Consider the following 24,479-nt stretch of genomic DNA (forward strand, 5'->3'; position numbering starts at 1 on the left):
CAAGTGCTACTATATTAAACAATGCAGATATAGAACATTCCCATCATTGAGGAAAGTTCTATTGGATGATGATAGGGGAAGGACAAATAATAAATAAGCAAACTATAAAATATTAGAAGGTGGCAAGTGCTATGGAAAAGAGAAAAGTAGAGAAGAGTAAGGGGAATTAGGAGTGCCAGAGGTAGTTAGAGATAGGCTGTGGTATTAAACAGGGTGGTCAGGATAAGTATTTCTAAGAAGATGAGATTTAAACAGATTTGAAAGAAGTCGGGATATTAGTTAAACATATAACTAGGTGAGGAGCATTCTAGTGGATTGAACAGTCAGCACAACGTGCCAACTCAGGAACATACTTGACATATTCCAGGTACTACAAGGAGACCAGTGTGGCTGGAGCTGAGGGAGCGTGGGAGAGAATGTGAGTAAGATCAAGGACTAGAGAATATAGGGCTAGATATGACTTTGGCTTTGACTCTGAGTGAAATAAGGAAACCACTGCAGAGTCTTGAGCAGAATGACATGGTCTGTCATATTTTTTTTAATTTTTTTAACGTTTATTTATTTTTGAGACAGAGACAGAGCATGAATGGGGGAGAGGCAGAGAGAGAGGGAGACACACAATTGGAAACAGGCTCCAGGCTCTGAGCCATCAGCCCAGAGCCCGACACGGGGCTCGAACTCACAGATGGCGAGATCGTGACCTGAGCTGAAGTCGGACGCTTAACCGACTGAGCCACCCAGGAGCCCCTGGTCTGTCATATTTGAATGGTGTCACACGGTATTGAGAATAGTCCAAAAGTGAGAGCCATGAGAAGGCTATTGGAGTAGTCCAGGCAAGAGGTGATTGGAGCTTGGACCAGGGTGCACTAGCAATGGAAGTAGTGAGTAACGGTCATGTTTAGGATGTATTTTGAATGTAGAGCCAATATAATTTCTTGATAGGTTACAAGAATGAAAGATCATTCCAATGAACTTTCAAGTTTTTTGGTTTAAGCAGTTGGGAGTTGGAGTTGACATAAACTGGGATGTGGAAGCCTATGATTAGAGCAGCTTTGGAAAAGAAGGAATTCCTCTGGGGGCATGTGAAATCTGAGATACCTACTAGACATCCAAGTGGAAATGTCAGGTAGAGAGTACGAAGCTAAAGAAGAGGTACAGGCTGGAGAAATCATTTGGAAATCATCAGCAACATAGCCATGCACTGGATGGATCATAAGGACTGAGCCCTGGCAATTCTAGCATTAGGAGGTTGGTGATAAGATAAAAGGAGGGATCAGCAAAGAGGTGAAAAAGAAGACATTGAGATTTAACCAGAGAGAGTGGAATCTTTGAATACAATGAAAGAAAGTATGTTGAGGAGGAGGAGGGAATGATCCCTATGTCACATGCTGCTGGAACACCAAGTAAGAGGATTGAGAACCAATTGGTAGATTTAACAAGGTGAAGTATTGGTGACCTTGACAAGAGCAGTTTTATTAGATGGTGAAAGCAAATACATGGTGCAATAGATAGTGATGACACAAATGTGTTTAAGAGAGAACAGGAGGAGAGAAATTGAGCTCTTGACTATAGACCATTCTTTAGTGGAATTTTGCCACAAAGGGAAATATTTTTTTAAGTAATCCTTTCTTGGTTATTAGGGTGCACCCTTAATATTTATGGGGGAAAAGAATAAATGGAGATGTAATTCAATATTTTCAGCATGTAAAATGGATAAATTAAGCTAAAAAAACTATTAAATAAAATGTGTTCCTTCCATTACACTGACAAATATACTTTCATAAGGACCTGGAAAATCAAGTTCAGATATAGAATTCGTGGACTTTGGAGTTCATGTCATAACTTGGTGGCACAAGGAAAGGGACTGTGGTCTAAACCCCTTCCCTTCCCAGCTCCATCCCATACTATGAGGGGCTTTGTCTGCTTGGGTGGAGACACCTCAGCCTTCATGTCCAAGCTCTGGCCGCACACCCATAAGTGGCCGTCCCTTGAATATCAGTCAAGCCTAGGAGTGAGTAAATTAGCAACATGGTCCACTCTAGGGAAAACAGACCCAGTTCAGAGGACTGTGAGCACCCTGTAAGGGTCTAAGGGCCAGGTGGACAGAGAACTCTGGGGTATGAGGTATCCAGAGAATGGTCTACAATGCAGGGACCATCAGCTCTGGGTAAGCACTTCTTGTCCCAATGGACGCCTTACCCCATAGGAAACTTCATGGCTGGAGAATGACTAGAATGTGGCCTTTGAAGGCACAGAGCCAAGGGCAAGGATCCTCTCACTGGCTCTCTGATCTTGTGGAGAAATGGAGTAGAGAAAAAGATTTTTCAGATAGAGAAATAATGTGTTTATTTGCTTGTGAGAACAGTCCAGTGAAGAGGGGAAAAATTGATGATATGGAAGAGAAAAGAATGACCAAAGCAATTCTCCCAGTAGGCAAAAGGGGAAAGGATCTAATGCACAAGTATGGAAATAGGCTTTGGGATAAGCTTGAAAAGTTCTTCTATGGTCATAGTTAGGAAGGCAGTGTATGTCGATGCTGATGAAGAAGTTAGATGTGGTGGGAAGGTGTGGAAGTTCTCATCTCATTGATCAGTGCTCATTTCTAGAAGATGCCTGATTAGGAATACCTTGCCAGCATGCTATTTCAGGTCAAAGTTGACTTTCTTTTGTTAATTTAAATTTTTTTAAGTTTAATTAATTAATTTATTTTGAAAGAGAGAGCACGAGTGGGGAGAGGGACAAAGAGAGAGGGAAAGAGAGAATCCTAAGCAGGCTCTGCAGCAGCAGCACAGAGCCCAATTCAGGGCTTGAACTCACAAACTGTGAGATCATGACCTGAGCTGAAGCCAAGAGTCAGACACTTAACCAATTGAGCCACCCAGCCACCTCTGTTAATTTAATTTCTGTTTAAAATCTCACTAGCAATTCACTATTTTTTTAGTACATTAAGTACTTACATTCCACATTGCATAGCTCTTCACTTGCATAATTTCTTTTTCATGAGGAAATCGAGGCACAGATAGGCAGTATTTTGCCAAGAGACACACAATCAATAAGTGGTAGAAACAGTTCTGCTGACATTTCCTTCTGATTCATGATACACCAAAATGCTCCCCTGGACTTTTGAATATATTTTTTGATATAGGAATCTGGGAGTCCTAAAATAAGAATTTTGATTTTTAAAATCTTGAAGAAATTATTCCAATAAAAAAAATCAATGAAAGAAGTAAAAAGATGAATAAGAACAAAAACTTCCTTTCTTCTCATAAATTGAGGGGTTTTTTTTGTTTTTTGTTTTTTGTTTTTTGTTTTTTGTTTTTTTTTTAGGGGAGTGGGGGTGGGCAGAGGGAGAGGGAAAGAGAGAATCTTAAGCAGACCCCATGCCAAACAGAGCCCCACACAGGGCTTGATCTCACTACTGTGAGATCATGACCTGAGCCAAAATCAAGAGTTGGACATTTAACTGACTGAGCCACCCTGGCACTTCTAAATTTCATTTTTTAAGTGTGAAAACGTGCAACTTCTTTTCAGATATTGAAACTTATAACATGTTGTGCCCTCTGTCTAATGCAATCATTTTCTGAATAGTCAAGTGATTTCAGCAATTACTTTTGTGCACCAAATCCTACCCCAATTGGAAGGAAGGCTGTGGGAGGGCACTGATGTAAAGCTACTTTTTTGTAAAATGAAGATGAAACCACTTATGTGTTACTCATAAAGATTTGATTAAGATCAACTTTAAAATACACCCTCAAGCATTTTTACCTTCATAGAATAAAAGAAGTTAAATACAGTAAATAATATAGTATTTAAAATAGTACTTTGTAACAAAAGTTCAGATCAACTTCCTGTTCACCTAGGGAGAAAGAGAAATTTGTCAGTGGGGACACTCTGCCACATTTTCTCAAGGACTTCAGCCTTTTCCTCAGTCCCTTTCTACACGTCTTCTGCCATCATCTATAGTGAATCCAACTTCCATTGCTGAATGTCATCACCATTCAACCCATCCATCAGCATACCTTGGAACTCATTATCGTTGGGAACTGCTCTCCTTCAAACATCTTGAGTAGTGAAACAACCTTCACTGATGAACACTACCTTAAACTTACCAAAGTTCTTATGCCTCCTGAACCTTTTCCTCTTCTTCCTGACTTCAAGACCCTTGACCTTTTTGTAATCCCCATGGGTCCTGCCCTATCTAACCTACACTTCTAGCCATGACCCATTTCAAGCATGTTCTCAGTAGCCACCATATGCTTTCATTCTCCATGCTTTCCAGTCCCAAGCCTGGGCAGTTATCTCTGTTATCAATCCATGCTGTATAATTCTCAGAATTTTCCATTCATCCCAGGAATATTCTCTATAGCACCCTAAGCTCCCCAAGCTCCAGCCATACCTCTGTCACTTCCAGTGAAGATCTCTCCTCCCACCATATTAAGACATTAGAGGACAACATTGTGAGCTCTCATGATTTGCTTCTCCCCAGCCCTTCAGAGTTTTACTCAGTCCTTCACCTTCCCTCCTGACAGAGAGTCCACAGGTTCCTCCATCTTTCTAAGTGTGAACCATCCATGTCTACCAGAACCTTGCTCTATAAATTATCTCCTCTTTTCAATGTTTCCTCCTCAGTGATTCTGCCCTTTGGCCTACAAACAAGCTACGAACAAATTAAAAAAAAAAAAAAGTTCCTTAGGCATTTTAATCCCTTCAAGTTATTATTCTTCCTGCCTTCTCTTTCTTGGTGAATCTTATAGAATATATAACCAGTGTTTTCTGCTCCTACCTCCCCACTCACTGTAACGGCCTCAGCCTACCTTTCATGGCCAACATAGCCCTTCCTGAGACCCACAATACACTTTCCCACCTCCTGACCTTTTATCTGTTTTATCCACCTGAATCACCTTTCCCCTAGCCTCTCTATGAAGCCTGCTCAAGGCAGCATTTCCCTGAAGCTGTTCTTTACCAAACTCCTATATTTTTTTCATGGTTTTACTGAGATAGAATTGACGTACAATGAATTGCCATCCAGTTTGGTAAGTTTTGGTAATCATTTACACCTGTGTAACCACCACCCACATGAAGATATAATATTTCCATCATCCCAGTTTCCTTATTCTTCTTTCCAGTCAACTCCCAAACTCACCCCCATCTCCGGAGACATCCACTATTCTGATTTCTATCACCAGAGGTTAGTTTTGCCTCTGTGCTTGAACTTTTATGTAAATGGAATAAAACACAGGATATCATATTTCTTTAGTACTACATCCTCTCTTTGAGATTCATCAATGTTGTCTCCCTTATCAGTTCCTTCTTTTTTATTGCTGAGTATTTTCCATTATGTGAATATACCATGATTCGTTTAGTCATTTTCCTATTAAATACTCATTTAGCTTATTTTTGGGTTTTTTTTTTTCATATTTATGTCTAAAGCTACTGTGTACTTTCTGATACAAGTTTTTGTGGATTTTTTTCTCTTGGGAAAATATCTAGGAGTAGAATTGCTGGGTTATAGGGTAGAGGTATGTTTAACTTTTAAAGAACTGCCAAACTATTTTCCAAAGTGGTTTTACTGTTTTTCACTGTCTACATTCCCACCCAGCAGAGTATGAGAGTTCCAGTTGCTCCGTATCTATCTCTTACTTTTGTGTCCTCATTCATGCTTTTCTTTGACATGTTGCCCTACATTATTGGAGCATCTTATTTTATCTCCTCCTCCATATGAACTTCTTAAAGACTGTAGTTGTGCTTCCATCTTCTCTGCACACCCATAGTCTAGCCTTCCCTAGAGCTGGCTCTCTCTAAATCTACATAGAACAATAAAATGGAACCCAGTGAAGGAGCTTGAGCTCTGGGAATACTGTACAGACAGCCTAGTGGCCCAATGAAGTCAATATGACCTGACTCTCCTGGGGTGTATTATAATATTACAGCTGAATACAGGGCTCTTGTGGCCATTTGTTACAGTCATCAGGAAAAGCTTTTTATCAGATTCATAGCAGCAAGTGATACAAATTATTGGATTTCTTTTTCAACATAAAAAATAGTTATTTGCATCCTTTGAAGTTGGGTAAATGAGCCCCATTGATCTTACCTGTAGAACACTGCAGGGTATTTTTGTTCTGTCTCAACTTCCAATATTCTATGACCAGAGCCTGCCCCTCCAGCCAAGCTTGTCTAATCGTTATTCCCTGGGCATACCCTGTTCAAATCCTCCTCTATGCCTTTCCCCTACAGTATGTGGAAAATTCTTACTTGGAATGTCTCCCCTTTTTCCCTCCTAGAAGCTAGAACTTCAAGGCCTGGCACAAATGCCAATATCTCTATGAAGCTTTCCCAACTGCTTCATCCTTCAGTACCTATTCTCTCCTATGAATTATTATAACCTTCCTAGAATAGAGTAATGGCCCCCATCCTAGTTTCCAGGCCTTCTAGATTAATAGGGGTATCCCAGGGCAGAAGAGAGCCCCTAAATGGCAAGTGTATCCTCAGATGTCTGTGGCCGTGTTCCAAAGGGCCAGCTGCTGTGCAGAGCCTCTGTTTTGACATCCCTTGTTCAAAATGAGCCACGCTACTTCTAACCAGATCTACCTCCTGCCATCATCTTGAAGCAATAAATTGCTTCAGACCATGTTTCACCACTCACCAGTCAGTTGAGAGCTTGAGCTGCATTCAAGAGCCCATGTTAAAGTATTCAGTCCTCTGGGTGTGTGGGAAAGCACTGAGAAACATGGCTCTCCCTCATGCCATCAGTACAGCCTGCTCATTTTCCATGGGAGACAAAGAAACGGTCAGCTTAAATTTGACAAATATCTTGAACAAGACAAAAAGGGGGGGACTAACAACCCTATAGGTTTCCTTCACTCTGTTTTCTCTTGCTCTGTATCAAAACAAACCAACATCTTGTCTGTTTCATCATATACTCTGGGCAATTATCCCGGGTGTCTTCCTGAAAGACATCCTGGAAAGCAGAGTCTTCTCTTTCAATTTTCATTGCCTTCATTGGACTCCAGAAAAATCCTTCATCTACAATACTGTAAAACGTGAGCTAGAGTACCTAGGAATGTTACCATCCCATGCTTCTTTATTTTGCCTTCTGGTCATCCCTTCACCTGGTTATGCTACTCCACTTTCTCCTCACTTCCTAGCCCCTAGAAGATATTAATTCAAAAATATTTAACACCTTTTATATTTCTTTTTATATGTATTTTATAAATTATTTTTTTTAATTTATTCACTAGACACTATGGTAGGAATTAGAAGTCCAACTATAATCAAGATAGAGTCAGTGCTTACTTCCGGAGCCTATGTTTACTAGAAGATATAGGTACACAAAGAGACAACCACCAAACAGTGTCCTGACTGCCATCTTATTAGAAGTACAGGGGACTGTAGGAACACATGTAAGGAGCACCAAGTCCAGGCTCTGGAGGTCTGGGAAGGCTTCAAAGAAGAAGTGACATTTGAGCTAGTGGGAGTTACCCAGCAGTCAGCTGAAAGACATGATGGTGGGGGGTGGGTGGTTCCTATAAAGGATGTATGTGGGAACACCCAGAAACCAGGAGCCTGGCACAGTAAGGAATTGAAAGAAGTTTGGTGTGTTTGAGAATTAGGAGGCAAGAGAGTGGTGAAAACTGAAAATGGAAAGATAAGCAGGGGCATTATCACAACACACCTTTCATGTAAGTTCTGATAAGGAGTAGGGACCTCTCATAGCAAAGGGGAGCTCAAGTAAAGAGTAGGAGAGCTTTGTATTTGGAAATGTCACTCTGGCAATAGTTTTGATAGCGTGGATCATGGGGACAAAGTTGGGACAGGTAAGAAGACCAGACAAAGGGTGCTGATGTCCCCAGCAAGAGCAGTGGTAGAGTGGATGGAGAAGGTGGGTGGACTGGCAATGCTGTGGCCTGGTGATATGATATGAGAGGTGAACGAGAAGAAAAGGTAAAGGATGAGGCCAGGTTTTAGGCTTGGAGAACGGTGGTGCATTTACAGAAGCAGGGAGCAAAGAGCTTTAGGTTAGAAGGTGGGGGCAGGATGTCCTTTACATAGTTTGATATGTGTCTGGGTCTCGGGAAAGGGCTGGGTCAGTGGGGAAGTAAGTCATTAGTACTCAATGGTCATGCTGCTACGGGAGTAGGGTAGACAGCCTGGGCAAAGAGGAGGGCTGAGAACACTAAAGAATGGGCAGAGGAAGAGAAATGTATAGAGAAAACTGAAAAGAGACATCCAGGGATGGGGCAAACCAAGAGAAGGTGTCCCCCTGACAGAAGCCAAGGGAAGAGTCTCAAGAAGAACAGATGGTCAATCAGGTCCAATGTCCTAGAAAAACACTTTTATACCCATTGGATTTAACAACCAGAAGGGTGGGGTTGGCAAGTGAAACTTCAGGGGAATAGTGAGGGTGAAATAGATTGGGAAGGGAGTGGGAGATGAGGGAATACAGATGGCAAGAAAGGAAACTCTCCCAAGAGGTTTAGCTATAAAGGGAGGAGATAGAAAAAGCAGTAGCTAGAGAGGGTATGGGGTAAAAGAACATTGCTGTTGTTTTTCAGTGGGAGAAACATAAACAGGACTTTAATATACTTTTAGAGGGAGATAGGAAGATGAATGAATGAAATCTGTAGTGAGAAGCAGTTGTAGAATATAAAGCAAATAACAGATGGGAGAATATCAGCAGTGTCTTCTCTTGATAATGACAAAATTCTACCAGTTCCGTGTGGTAGAAGTAGTAAAGTGGGCAGATCTTGGAGCAAACCCCTGTCTGTGGTCCATTCCCAGCTGCGAGTGGCCTTGGGAAAGTTTTCTAATATCTCCACCTAAAGTAGTAGAACGGTGTTTAGAACAGCGCCTGGTACACCCTAGGCAAGTACTCAATAAATACTAGCTACAATCATCTGCTGATGCCCAAATTCCTGGAAAAAGAATTTATCCAGTGGCTTCTCACCCAGGCTGCTAACGACTAAAAAACATGTCCTTGTGCCATTGTTTTCTCAATTGTTGAAAGTCAGACCTGTCCTCCAGAGCCAGGCCCATTTTGTCTGCAGAAACACTTAATGTTTGTGTTGCTTGGCCCCAGTAGGGACAGCAGAAGCATCCATCACCAAGGCAGTGCATGCACAGTTGAGAAATCTCTTGTGCGTTCCTACCCTGTTTCTTTCCAAAGCCTTTCTTCTGGCTTTCAAATGAGATTTCCCTGTTCAGGAGGGGTGCCAAATGCTGGGGATTTCATAATATTCCCAACCGTAGGCACCAGATTTATGTAATTGCAGTGGTGGAGACTTGAATGATCTTTTGAAGAGGCTGCACACTGTTTGTCTGTCAAATCGTCTGCATGTCGGTAGAGCTGAAATTATAGAAGATGAAGAATGTGCAAGTATATTCCAAAGTAGCTAGCACATGGTTGGTGATCCCTAAGGTTTGTTTCCTTTCTGGAAGGTACTAAGATTTGTTCTCATAAGGCAGCATGACAGGGTGGAAGCCATATGGGATTTGCCCTCAAATTTTGGCTCTACCGTTGACCAGCTGTATGAACCTAGGTTATTTACATACCTTCTTGAGCCTTTTTTCCTCATCTGTAGATGAAGCCTGATAATACCCACTGTACCAGTATCTTTGGGGGATTAAATGAGACAACATATATGGAAACATCTAGCACACAGTTGGAATTCTGTGTTTTTTCTCCTCCCTTCTCTGTGTCCCTGTTTTGACTAGTAGGTAACCATATTTGCTCTCACAAATCTGATATAATTCTTCACATCAAGTCAATATATCAAGTATTTAATAAACCTTACCCTGATGCATTAAACTCATTTTGTGGAATTCACACCACTACCTAGATTCTCCACTGTCTTATTAGACACCAATAGATCTTTCTGTGGCTGCAAGAGAGATATTATTGCCAGTTGCCAGTATGAGATGATGTACTTCTTCACTCTTCAGTGAAGTGTGTGCAGGCATTTTGTTTTCCCTGGTTGAACATTTTGCAGTCTCCCTTAAAAATACTGCCCTCATCTTGTTTCCTCTCTCTGACCTGCCTCTTCTCCTTCCCAGGCTCCTAAACCCCATTATGCTTCCCTGTATTGTTGGCTTAATGGGCACTTTAATAAGTGTATCATTTTCATTTTGAAATACGCAGAGCACAAGACAGAAATTGGATTTCTTCCTGAACAGTTTCCATCCTCCCTCCTCACGTACAGCTTTCTCCCTTCTTTTCCACTCTGCAACACAACTGAAATTTGCTGAGCCAGAAAGGGGAGGAAGAAGGTATGAAAGGGGAAGCAATCTGCCTTCTCATTGTTTCAGGTAGAGCTTATTATCAACCTGCTCATTGGAAGAGAGCACGTGCTCTAAAGATACTCTGGGTGCCTCTTGTGTTTCCACAAAAGCCCAAGGCCCTGGGTATACGATGCATAACAGAATATAATTACTGAGATAATTATTGTTACCTGCACTGCCCAACTGTTGTGTTTTGTAATCAAAAGCTATATTAGCAGATGTGACTCCAAGCCTTCTGAAAACTCAGGGAGGCTATTGAAGGCCCAAAATTTAGGGAAACTAAATTTTGTTTTAGCTAGTGGGTCTGTGTTACTCAGATTTTATATTAGCAGAATGTTTGGGTATCTAGAGAATATACCTGAGTACTTCGGCAAATGCACAGACATCACTGTCCCTGTAGGACTATCTTCAGCTGACTTAACTACCCATATTCTGAAACAGGACTTCATAGCAATTGCAAAAAGCTCCGTACCATTTTTGAATTTGTTCTCTTTAAATAGTTTATCAGATCTTAAGAAAGAACAAAGCTGGAAGCAGATGCCCCCTGATTTTAAACTATATTGCAAAGCTGTAGTAATCAAAACAGTATGATTTGGCATAAAAATAGACATACGTCAGTAACACAGAATAGAGAACCGAAAGATAAATCCTTGCATATATGGTCAATTAACTTATGAAAAAAGAGGTAACAGTGTTGAGAAAACCACATAGCCACATGCAAAAGAATGAAATTAGACCACTATCTTATGCCATACACAAAAATTAACTCATAAATAGATTAAAGACTTGAATGTAAGACCTGAACCATAACATTTCTAGAAGAAAACATGGGCAGCAAGCTACTTAATATTGGTCATGATGATAAATTTTTGGATCTGACTCCAAAAGCAAAGGCAACAAAAGCAAAAAATAAATAAGTGGGACTACATCAAACTGAAAAAACCGCACAGCAAAGGAAACCATTAACAAAATGAAAAGACACCCTTGAATGGGAGAAAATATTTGCAAATCACACATCCAATAAGGGGTTAATAAGGGTTTCTATGTTTTTATAGAAAGAACTCATTTAAAAAAAAAACAATCTGACTTTTAAAATGAGAAGAGGATCTGAATAGACACTTTTCCAAAGAAGACATACAGGTAGATGGCCAACAGGCACGTGAAAAGATGCTCTATACCACTAATCGTCAGGGAAATGCAAATCAAAACCGTGAGATATCACCTCACTACCTGTTAGAATGGCTGTTATCAAAAAGACAAGAAATAACAAGTGTTGGTGAGGATGTGGAAAAAAGAGGACCCTCATGCCTTGTTGCTGGGAGTATAAATTGGTGCATTCATTATGGAAGACAGTATCGAGGTTCCTCAAAAATTTTAAAATAGAACTACCATGTAATCTAGCAATTCCACTTCTGATATTTATCTGAAGAAAATGAAAACACTAATTTTAAAAGATATATGTACCCTTATGTTCATTGTAGCTTTATTTTCAACAGCCAATATGAAAACAACCTAATTGTCCACTTAAGGACAAATGGATACAGAAGATATGAGATACATATATATTTATACAAAATATGTAAGATATATATATATATATATATACACATATATTTATATGTAATGAATACTACTCAGCCATAAAAAAGAATGAAATACTACCATTTGTGACAACATAGATGAACCTTGAGGGACTTATACTAAGCAAAATAAGTCAGACAGGGAAAGACAAGTACCATATGGTTTCACTTATATGTGGAATCTAAAAAACAAAGCAAAGAAACAAGACAAAACAAAACTCATAGATAGAACAGAATGGTGGTTGCCAGAGGGAAGGAGGTTTGGGGAGTAGGTGAAATGGGTAAAGGGGTCAAGAGGTACAGACTTCCAGTTATAAAATAAATAAGTCATGGGCATGTAGTATACAGCATTGTAGCTATAATCAATAATACTGTAGAGCAGACTTCAAAGTTGCCAGGAGAGTAAATCCTAAAAGTTAACTTCATATGGTGACAGATGGTAACTAGACTTATTGCAGTGATCATTTTGCAATGTATACAAATATTGAAGCATTATGTTGTAAACATGAAACCAGTATAATGTTATATGTCAATTAGACCTCAATAAAAAAATTTTAGAAAAACGGTTCACCAGGACCTGACTTAACAGCCTTCATTTGGCATTCAATGAAGAGAAACTTATTTTTCTCTGGGCACAGACAGGCTGTATATATTTGGTGAGTATAGTGTGTGCTAAACTGGATATAGGTATGTGTTCATACTCCTTGCCACCTGCTTCATATTCATTCTGGCACAGAACTCAGACTGGCTTTCTGTTCCCCATCTCAGCCAGCTCTAATTAATTTATGTCTACCTCTCTGCCATAGCACACTAAGGAAATGGAGTTTCCACTTTAAAAATCAAGTTTATTAAAAATGAAGCAACATGGTGATAATTGGTTTTTAAAATGCTTAAAGAAGTTCCAAGTGGAAAAAAGGAAACAAGTTGCAAAAGAGGAAAAGAAATTAGGCAATTAAGACAAGGACAATTAAAAGGAGAATAACAAAGAAAAGTGGGTGAGGTTGACAGGAGATAAATTGGAAAGGGAGAAAGGGTCAAGGAAGAAGCAGAAGGGAAGAAAGGAGACAGGAAAAGCAATGACATGTACTTGAGTAATGGACTCAACCAAGGAAATAGAATAAGTGAAGGCCAGAGTAAGAATTATGGAGAAAAAGAGAGACATCAACGTCTCCAGAATTGCAGATTATTGGTGACCTAGGGGAGTGTAGACAGGGGTAGATCTATCCCTAAGGAAGTTGGGTGTTGAATTCCTTAGGATGATCTGACAATTAGGGAAACTGTCCCCTGCATATGCTAATTCAGACTTTAAAATAAAAGCCAGCCAGACTCATTACTGGGTTTGGCCAGCCTGTAATGGCAACAGAATTCACTGATGCATATTTAAACTGAATTTTCTAACCAAGGTCTTAAATAAACAGTCACCAGATGTAACTGAAAATTAGAATAAGGCTTTCAGTCGTGAGTGTTCCTGTAGGAAAAGTCTGAAAACCCTTCATGTTGCTTTTTCCAAAGTTTTTAGTCATTTGCGGTTTTTAGCCCTGACTAGTGTGTTAGCAACTGTTCCATTGCTGGACTATGTGAATCCTTCTAGTATTTACTTTTTAACATTCCGCAGGGCAGGGAGAGTGGCTGACACCTGTGATGTAAGCGAAGCCCCTGGCAGGAATGTTAATTCTATCGGTAACAAAAGAACCTTTGAGGGACTTGGATTCTTAATGGGACCACCAGAAACTCCTTCCCCCAAAAGCTGGGAAATCCAGAGCAGGTCTTCTCAGTCAGCACAAATTTGCAAAACCAGAGTTGTCAGAGGAAGGTAGAAATGGCAGGAGGCTTAAGAAATCTCGGGAAGGTGTCATTTGGCCTATGGTCCAGATCCAGAGTCTGGAAACATGGCAGTACCTCCCAGGCTTGGATCCCCTGCTGGCAACTGGATGCTCTGTTGAGTCTAGGAACTGATGATCACTGGTAGCTTGTGGATACTTTTCTGTGTTGAGCAGATGCCTTCTGTTACACTGGAAGCTAAAAGCCCTCTTTACTCATATGTGTCTTAGGTTAATTGATAGATTACACTATTGTCACTAATGAGTAGAAATAATAATCCAGGGGCGCCTGGGTGGCTCAGTCGGTTAAGCGGCCGACTTCGGCTCAGGTCATGATCTCACGGTCTGTGAGTTCGAGCCCCGCATCGGGCTCTGTGCTGACAGCTCAGAGCCCGGAGCCCGTTTCAGATTCTGTGTCTCCCTCTCTCTCTGACCCTCCCCTGTTCATGCTCTGTCTCTCTCTGTCTCAAAAATAAATAAACGTTAAAAAAGAAATAATAATCCAGACTGATTTATTTTTGTCAAGGGAAAGAGAGAATCCCAAACAGGCTCTGCGCTGTCTCTCTCTCTCTCTCTCCATATATATATATATATATATATATATATATATATATATATATATATATATATATATTTCTCAAAATAAGATAAATAAATAAGCATTAAAAAATAGTCAAAAACATAAAGTGAATCAAAAAATATTATTCAGTGTCTGGATGCTATTTGGTACATCAAAGAAATTGTTTATAAAATAGTTTCATTTCAGGAAGTTTAAAAAAATAAAATACAATGGACATACCATCATTCTCTCTAGTTAAACCTTTTTTTCCTGGAAAATGTTCACAATAATGTTCAAAATAATGTAAATGTTCACAAATGAAGACTAGTCTGGAAGCCAACAGATGGTGTGTCTTGTCTTGGCAGTTACTAACAGATCATTGACCCCAGACAAGTCATTCAACCTCCCCAGATCCTAGGATTTCCTCACCTCAAAATGCAGGTAGAAGCAAGAATTTCCCATGGGACAGCTAGCAGAAGAGAAAGATTAGAAGTCAGGAGACTCATGCTATAGTCTTCATGCTTCATTTACAACCATGCAGCCTCGGATAAATGAGTTAGCCTCTCAGTTTCCTCGTATATAAAATGGAGAGTTGTTTACAGCCTGTAGAGCATGCATCTTGTGATGATCAAGATTCGTCTTGTGAAGATACTGGAGGAAGCATGTACAAATGTCACTTTCTGCTGTCGTATACAGTGGCCCCTAAGCTTGAGACAGTATTTAACATGGACCATGATTTAGTATCGGTGTTAATAAACTATGGCCTATACCTAAATCTGGCCCACCACCTACTTTTGTAAAATACACACACACACAGACACATAACACACACACACAAAGTCATCATAACCAGTCATGCTCATTCATTTACGTTTACACACTGTCTATGATTGCTTTTATGCTACAACAGCAGAGTTGAATAGTTAAGTTGCAACAGAGACTATATGACCTGCCAAATCTACAATGTTTAGTCTCTAGCCCCTTACAAAAATACTTTACCAACCCTGATCCCGCAGAAAGGTTACAGATTGGTACTCCAATATCTAAGGCTTCTCTTAAGTTCTGTATTAGTATATGATCCCGAGCACATGATTTACTCTGTCTGGTTCTCTGTTTCTCATACTCTAAAAACAGGGGAATACAAATCCATCCCCTTCTTTCCTCACAGAAATGCTGTTAAGAGAGATAAGAAAACAAAGGCTTTGATCTTTTATGAAAGGAAGATTATTTAAATTCAAAGTATTATTCATAAGGTGGATGCTGTTAGATAATTCAGAAATGATGACTGATGTGTTGTTATTCTCTGATATTAGATCTCTCATGTACATCAGTGGGGGATTATTTAGATCAGTGATAGCATACAGACCCCTGCACCATGGTACTACATCAAACTAAAATAATGCACCAGAATTGAATTTAATCACAGTATCCAGTCAGGAGTGTGAGTTTTAATTGCTTCTTTATCCCTTTATCCTCTGAAGACTACCATTAAATATTTATAAGACATGAACTTCAGATGATGCCAACATCTCTGCTGAGGTCACCTGACAACTGGCCATTTTAATCCAGGACCAAGACAGGGGGTGGGGGGAGGCCTTCAGGCACATAAGGAAGGACTATTCCCAAGGCAGAAGAACAGTCATGATGGTAGCACATGGACTGGTTTGCAGAGCAAATACCAAGGATATTTGTTTATGTTAAAACTTTAATTTGTATTTGATTCTTGGACGCATGACTGATATCCAGGCTAGTTAAGCGTACACACAAGTGATTTTCAAATCTTTGCCTAGCAAGTGTAAATACTGGGACCTCCTCTTTCCTAAGAACCCCATCAAAGCTCCAGGGAGAATCTCCCCAAAGGAATAGCTCTTAATGTGTCTGAAAGCAGCTGTCTAAAGAGGCCAAGCCTGATGTTTGAAAGTAACGCTGGCCAAGGTACAGCCCTTTTACAGACCCTACATCCGAAACTCCAGATTTATGGCATAGATAAATCAGTGGGCCATCATTTGCTCTATAAAAGGAGACTTCACTTTACAATCCAATTCACTGCCATGTTCTTTTACTGATCTATTGCCACTAGTGTAGCTCCAGTAAAATCTAATTGTTAGAAATGCAGAACACATATGCCTTTTCATTGCTAATCTGGATGGAAAGATGAAAAGCAACGTGCATTTATAATCCCCTTGTATCCTAAAATGTGGCTTTTGTGAACATCTTTTGTTCTCAGCCTAGGAACTTAATGTTACTTACTTACGATTGGCTGGGAGGAATGGGGTGCATAATTCCTTATTATAACAATGAAACAATATCATGTGATTTCGTTGACTAACTCACTCTGATTATCTGCATGAAATTTCAAAGCAACGAAGGATCAGTCGTACAGGAATATGCTAACTGGCCTTTTGGCAATGACTCATAGTAATATTAATAATAGCAACTGTACTGAGCGTTACCATATGCCAAGCAGCATTCTACCTCATTAGCTCATTGAAGCTCAAACAAGCCAAAAAGATAGTTACAATTATTATTATTCCTATATTACAGATGGGTATATCAAAGCACAGAGAGGTAAAATATCCTTGCATATACTACAAGCTGATACATGCAAGATCAGGATTCAAACTTAGTGCAGTTGGCTCTATAATTTGTGCTACTAACTTGCCTGCCATATATAATACTTGTCTGCTATATTGAGAAGTAAAGCAACTATCGGGTGCTGAAATGTAGGAGCAACAGCAGTACCTGACATATTTTCTACCTTCAAGAAGCTGGTAAGTATGCCAATTATATCTCAATTTAAAAAACAGAAAATAAATGACTTGTGTTTAATTTTTGAAAAGAAGCTAATATATGCCTCAGTCCATTAGAGAGAAACTGGTATTAGACTTGTCCTCTGCTATTAAAAAAAAAACAAACAAACTAGAAAACTGTGCACGATATATTAAACAGCTAATTTCAGACATTGGACAAAGGAAAATGAGGTCTATGATCCCTGAGGTAAAGAAAACAAAAGATGACTCCTATGATTGCCCCAGTTTTCTGACTGGAGACACATTTCAGGCCATGGAGCAGGGAGAGGAAACCCAAGCATAACACAGTAGTCTTGCTAAATTGCAAAGGCAGAGACTAGAGTTCGGGGAGTCTGAGGCAGCTATGTTTACGGGATGGAGTACCAGAGAAGAGGGAGATAAACAGAAAAAGAGATCCAGAAATCTTCATGAGGTTCTCTCTGAGTCTTTTATTACATACTGAGCTGAGCATGTATAGGGTAAAATTGTATAACACTCAGCAAAGAACAGCTATCAGGGAGCTGGAGGTTGAACAATTCCCAGAGCCCACAGGGCTGGGGAAATTTTTAATTCCAGTCAGCCAAAATGGGGCAAACTTGTTGGGTATGTGGCTCATTTGACTGTTGGACTAGAGATGTTCCATCCCAGCCCTGATTTATGTGAAAAGAAAGCTTTCAATGAGATGAGGTATTTCTCCACAGACAGAAGTGATCTTAAAAGCTAAGAGGGATGAACAGTAGCTATTCCACTGACAATCCACTGACCACAGACAGAGTGGGTTGCACCCTAAATAAGTAAAATGGGATTAGAGGTCTGTTACCACACATGCAAGGTTGAATTAGAAGCAAGGGAAGGATATAATTTTAGAGATGTACGAGTCAGACATTCTATTATTGAATCTAATAGAAGGAATTTCAAAAAACACATGTTCATAGTAGACGTTCCCTGGGGAAAAAAGATGGGTGGTCGTGTGGGCATGGGTACTCTGAGGGAGGCAGATTCATAGACTTGCCCTATCACATCACTCCATGCAGCCAAGACTCCCCGACCTGTGGTCTTCATCTTTAAGATGAAGGGATGAATTCAGCACAAGGTACAAAAGTCTACAGATCCTTTCACCAGACTCTTACACTTCTAATCATCATCATAACCTTTAAGCCCAAGTTTTTTCATCTATAAAATGAGGATAATAATAATTACAGAAGCATTACGATGATTTGATAAGATAATGAATGTCAAATGTTTAGTTAAGGCCATGGCACTTAGTAAATCCTGGCTACAATTATGGTTATGATTTTTTTTTTACCTTTTTCATCATTAAATGATATGTCATTGTAAAGAACCAATATCCCAGAGACAGTAAGGAAGAATACCATTTCCCAGTCTGCACCATGCCCGTAGTGAAAGGGCCTCTGTCACCCTCCAACATGCTTCTAAATAGTCTTTACCACATTAAAATCAGTAACTTGGGGAGAATGAGGCTTTTTCCTTTTTAAGCTTCATCTGTGGAATCCCAAGCAGTTTGGGATATAATCTTATGTTCGTTAATCTCATTTCTGCAGATGTACTCTCCTAGATTGAAGGTTCCATGAAATTCCATGAGAGCAGACACATTTAAGTTATGCCCGACATCGTTTGCCCGGGGCTTAGCAAGGTACTTGGACCTCAGTAGGAGCTCAGTAGATACCAGATGAGTGAATATGATCTCCTTTTCAAAACCTTATATCCAAGTCATGTTTGGCAGAATCCCTAGTGTCTGCCTTGCTCTGCAGCGCTGAGTGCACTGTAAATGTTGTTGTGATCACCTCGAGTAGTCACTCCACTAGTTACAATAACTGGACGATCGTTACGTCTTCTGTATGAAATTAAGCAAGAAAAAATTCATGCTTCATGTTCCATAGCCTTCAGAATCCGTCTTCTTACCAGTTCAATTAGTTAGTAAAGGACAGCATACTTACACCTTTGTCAAGAATTCTAGCTGCTTTCGGAAAAATGACTCAGGAGATGAAACAGCAGGACTCCTGGTGTTATTTATAAAGTTTGTGCTGGGAACTGTTTCAGGGTCTGTAGCAGCAAATCTCAAGCACCATTTACCTTACCCGATAATTCTGGAGTTTGAGTATGAATGATGGAACAGCTAATAACATGTTACCCCACAAAGTAGCATTAGCTTCCTTTATCATCATCAGCCTTTTTTTTTTTTAAAGAACACAGAAATGTGTAAATTGCAGTTTATCTCACCACAGAAGCATTTAATCAAATGTGCTGTAATTATATTTTGGGTGGCTACTGAGAATAATCACTATTTCTTCATTATGAGGATTGTCCTAAAAATTACATTAATAAGGGTCAACCATAATAGCATTGGAATTTAGCTACATTTAAATGTAAAATTTGTACCTCAGCCTTGTAGATTCCCTATTAGTGGATTGCCATGGGCCAGAATCTTATCATGAGTGTTGGCATTTAATGGATGTGCCTTGAACTGATGTTTTACTTTAAGTGAAATGTGTTTGCATTAAAAGCATATTCATTTCCAGACTCCTTCTTAAACATTTGTTTCTTTTGTTTTGGAATTCAGAAAGCTTTTCATGTTTGGCCTATTTTTTCTTATTCACTGAATAATAATTTTTAGAAGGTTATATTTTAGAAGGTTTTATGTAAAAAAAAAAAATCGTCCTTTTAGCAGATAGTCAACTAAAGGGACTGCATTTAGCTGCCAAATGTGAACCTCTCAGGTGACCAAGAATGAAAAAGCCTATTTGCATAAATAAAATAAAAGCTCAATAACTGAGCCAATATTCACCAAAATTTTTACCAACATCTAATTTTGCTCTGTTTTCAAGGATTATGGCTTAAGGCCAGAATTATTCACCATATGCCTGTTCTCCTTGTCCTTCCCTCAGAAGCTAAGGTGGAAGAAGCTTCACTGATATTTTGCAGCGTTAGCCAAGTAGTTTGTCATCTTTTTGTAACCACCTGCCTTACACAAAATCATGGACACACCTATTTTGGATAAATTTGTGCTGTCTGATGTATAAATGAATATGAAGAATAGAAAGAAATCAAAAGACTCTCATTCCCAGATCAATTTTCTTCATTGGCCTAAGCTACCTCCAAACCTGCCCCCTGGTTTCTGGACATGATGCATGTTATTCATTAGTACCTAAATTTTATTATATTTTTAATATAGCCTGTTTTCAGATGGGATTGCTTTTAGTAGTAACACTTTCTTTTATGTATTTATTTCCTATTTTCCATTGCATAGCTTCTTGTGACTTTGACACTATGGTTATCTGCAAATGGAAAGAGCCCATCTCAGTGTAGACTCTTGGTCCATCCAGCCCATAATTCTGCTTCTGACAAAGGCCCCCAGAGGAATTTTGTGGAGGCCTTGGCTGCCCACCCTGACATGACCTAAAATTAATAGGTATACCCTCTCAAGTAGTCTGATTTCTGTATATCAGTATGGCTTAATCAGCTGTGAATTTATATTAGGTAACCTAAAAGGGACAATTTTAGCCTGTCCTCCTTATTGGGAGGAGGGGGTAGATAATGGAGATCCACAGTGTAGCTGGAAGGGTCTTTGCAGGTTTTCAAGACTGATTCCAATTCCAAATAATGATACCAATTCTCAGGTGGGCTTCCTTGTATAGAAATACCTGTTGCTTCTGGTCTTTGTCTCATGGCCAGTTAGTTCTCTATGCACAGCAAAACATTGCCTTCAATTCTACAGCAACTCAACCTTTTTGGTTGTAGCATAGTTTAATCAAAGGTTCTTTGAATAGGTAAAATACCTCCTTTTCCTTTGCTTACAACTTTTTTTTTGGTACCTTTTTAAAGATTGTAAAGATTGTAAAAACAGGCCAAGGCTTCCTCTTACAAAAGTCATCATTTCTTTTTCAACCTATTAACTATGTGTTTAAGTCCTTAATAATAAACCTTGGATTTTATAAATGCGTTATCCTGGCCATGCAGAAGTGAGAATCATTGGTCAGAGGTTCATAGAGTCTTCCTTATGATCTTTCTCATGAATGGACATATTTTTATCAACCAGTTGGCTTTCCATATCATGATCATTGAATAGTGGGTGACAGAATTGTGGTTCTAGCTCCCTCATGTCACCCAGGCATTCCTGCAGTACTCCTGTCAACCAGCCTTACAGAATTATCAATATTCAGTAAGGGAAGTAGGTCTACAACAGCATGTCCATGTAATACTTCCAATTTGTCTCATTCCTTTTCCTCTGTTTGCCAACAGAATGGGAGGTGATGAGCAGAAACACAGGTGTATATCTCAACACCTGCCTTCTACTGCACAGTGGATTTGTAACCTCTTTGTATCTGTAGCCACAAATCATAATCTGTTCATTTGAGCACATAGAAAATCTGTGATGATTTTAAGACCTTCATTATAAACACCACACTGGAAACAATCTTCAGAGTCTTTTCAAGTCAAAGACCCATATACATTGAATGTTCTCACAGTGTGCTCTGTCAGAAACAATTTTTACTGATGTTTTCTTAGTGAGCATCATTCCCCAAGTGTGGAAAGAACTGCAGAAAAGCAATTACACGGAGTTACATTAGCTCAAATAGGTGGGAATTTTACTGACATCAGGCCATGAAAGAAGAGTGGACTATAAGTTCTGTATGGACAAAGGGAGAATAATAAATTGGGACCAATATGTAAAAATGAGTAAGATTCAAAATTACCAAAAATTTCAAAAAAGTGTCAATGTCATTTTGTGTTCCAAAACCAGATAGAAGGACGGTGGTGTGGGTTTTTCTTTATAGCTATATGTGAAGATATAAATACACATGCACACACCTAAAATCATAAACTCAAAGATAAGGACCTTATCACATGTGAATGTGATTGTTCTTTGAAGGTTTTTAGGTAGATGGTATTAAATTATAATTTTCTAAATGGTAAAATCATGACTGTCATGTGAAAGTTGGAAGGCAGTTCAAGCAAGAAATAAGGATATTAAGGGGTCAGGAGGTGTTAAGGACAAGCCCAATATTATACACGCAGATAGATACGTAGATATAGATAGATATAGATACAGATACAGATATAGATATACACTCTCTATATATTTTATATATGTATACATCTATATATACACCTATATTTATATATATGTTTGTGTGTTTATGTGTGTAAAATTTATACTTATTCTCCCCATGATCTCCTCATACCCGGAGACCATCTGCTACCACACGGGGAGAAGACAGAAGGCCAGGTCTTGTGTTGGTAACCACTTTGCTCAATGCTCTTGCATATTAAAGTACTCATGGATAAAATTACAGATGATGACTTTGTAAGAAACTTATCCTTTGAGACATGAGAATGCAATTGTTCTTTTAAGATTTATAGATGGGTGGTATTAAGCTATAATTTTCTAAAAGGTAAAAATTATAATTTTCATGCAAATACAAAATAAACACATGTCAAAGATTTGATTCAATTAGTTAATGAGGAAATCAGTAAGATATTAATACCAATTTACAGAGCATATGAGAAACTAAATGTGTGCAATTTAATAAAGAAATATTAGGATAAGATTGCTAGGTTAGATTTTTTAAACTGGTTAATATCCTAGTGGCCAATAAATTGTAATGTTTGGGATTATTTATTCTTTGGGACAGAAATCATTTTCATCTCTACTAGACAAAAATCTACAATTTAAAATATAAATTCACTAAGTCTGTGACCTTTAATCAATAGTAAACAGTGAGTCAAACTAAGAACATTTTCCTAGACAGTTCTTAGGTGGACTTTGCTCCTGAATGACATTGAAAAGATGTGCTGCCCATCTTTTTGCCTTTTTTCAAGTTGTGGTTAATTTCTGTAACAGTGGTGAAAGGTATAGGAGCATATTGTGTAATCCATAATAGGATATTTAGATCTCAGCCTGTGTATGAAATATCATATGTCTTTGACAATGAGAACCTGCTTGGAAAGAGCTGATAGTAGAATCCCCAGAAAGTAGGATTGCCTTACCAAAAGTTGCTGTAGAAAAGGAGGATGAAGCCAGTATTCATCTCAGCTTTGGTCCAATTTGATATTTAATAATTCTTTCATTTATCCATTTAGTGAGTCAACAAATATTTAATGAGCATCTACTATATGCCAGGCATTGGGAATTGGAACAAAAAGACAAAGGTCCTGCTCTTGGGGAACTTATATTCCAATGGAAAAGACAGGCAGCAAATAATAAAACCATTATAAGAATAATATACTTTCAGATAATAGAAAGGAGGATAATGAGTGATCAGAGGGAAGGTGTGAGTTTTAGGCAGAATGGTCGGGGAACTCTCAGGAGGATTGGCCAGCTGTGAGAGTATCGTCCAGATACAGCAGGGGACTTGGTGACAGATGGGGCTCTGGTAGATAGTCGCTGCCACTGTATTAACATAATTCAAGTCTTCACTCTGTTTCATGGTCAAGGATACCTCCAGTTTGAATTTCTATCTCCATGTCATGAGGTAGAAATGAGTACTGGGGGGACCAGAGCAGTGAATGGAGTAAATTGTGCAAATAGTTTCCCACTGGGGAGAAAGTAGTTACAGATACCTGGGATAGGGCAGTGAGAGAAGGTACAGAAAACTGGTTAGGAGCATGGGTTTTAGAACAGAGACACCCGGATTTGAATCCTGACTCTAATGACATATGATGATCATTCCCTCCTGGGGTCACTGGGAGAATTAAATGAAATAATCTCCATAAAGCCTAAGGCACACAGGAAGCGCTCAACAAAATGGTATCCTTATTATTCCCGCTTTGGGAAAGCCTGTAGTATCAGCTTAATGCAGCAGTGATTAATTAGTCTTGCCATTGCTATATAGTTCTTCAACTTGATGGAAAGATGAATCGTTATCACAGAGTTTAGGTATATGTGAACTGGAGGTTCACCAGGTCTGTTGGTATTGACTTAAGCTATGTGGTCAAAGTTGTTCCAGCAGCCAGTCCAAGTTTTACAAAGAGATGGAAGGTGCAGGCTTATACCTGTAATTTTTTAGCACAGACTTGGCGATTCTTGGATAAATTAAGAATGTAGAAACTAAAATTATAATACTTTTGATGGGGTTTTGATTGGAGACGTTTTTCCCTTCTCTTTCTTGCCTTGCTCAGTCCTTTCCTTTCTTTTACTGTTTTTTTTTTTTTCCTTTCCTGTTTATAAGTTGCTTTCTCTTCTGGAGAGCTATGAGTTAGGAAGCTATTAATTAGCTGCTTCTCACCCTAATTTTCAATGAGATTTAATATGGTAGAGATAAAGCTGCCCCTTTTGAAAACAAAAATTAAATGTCTGCAAATTCCATGAACTGATTTTTTAATTGTTTGGCAATAATGTTTTTTCATTGATAGTGTTGCTCAAAGAAATAATTTTAATTAAATTTTAAATCTATTTTTAGATTTTATAGATTCTAGGGAGACCATTTTCTTGCAG

General features: G+C 39.0%; 1 protein-coding gene across 4 annotated transcripts in view; it reads left to right on the forward strand.

Annotated features, from left to right (window-relative positions):
* The window catches only part of CPQ (carboxypeptidase Q), a 545,816-nt gene that overhangs the window by 411,653 nt on the left and 109,684 nt on the right, over positions 1 to 24,479 (forward strand). Inside the window, exon 8 of one of the 4 annotated variants that reach the window (XM_053896085.1) lies at positions 368 to 441. The exons of the other annotated variants lie outside the window; for them this stretch is intronic. Coding sequence (XP_053752060.1) covers positions 368 to 426 — 59 coding nt within the window. The 3' untranslated portion in view covers positions 427 to 441. Of the gene's footprint in view, positions 1 to 367; positions 442 to 24,479 lie in introns of those variants that run through there. 4 annotated transcript variants of the gene reach the window in all.

Source organism: Panthera pardus, unplaced genomic scaffold (genome assembly GCF_024362965.1).
Source record: "Panthera pardus isolate Hobbes unplaced genomic scaffold, ASM2436296v1 HiC_scaffold_7, whole genome shotgun sequence".
In the NCBI taxonomy this organism is placed as follows: Eukaryota; Metazoa; Chordata; class Mammalia; order Carnivora; family Felidae; genus Panthera; species Panthera pardus.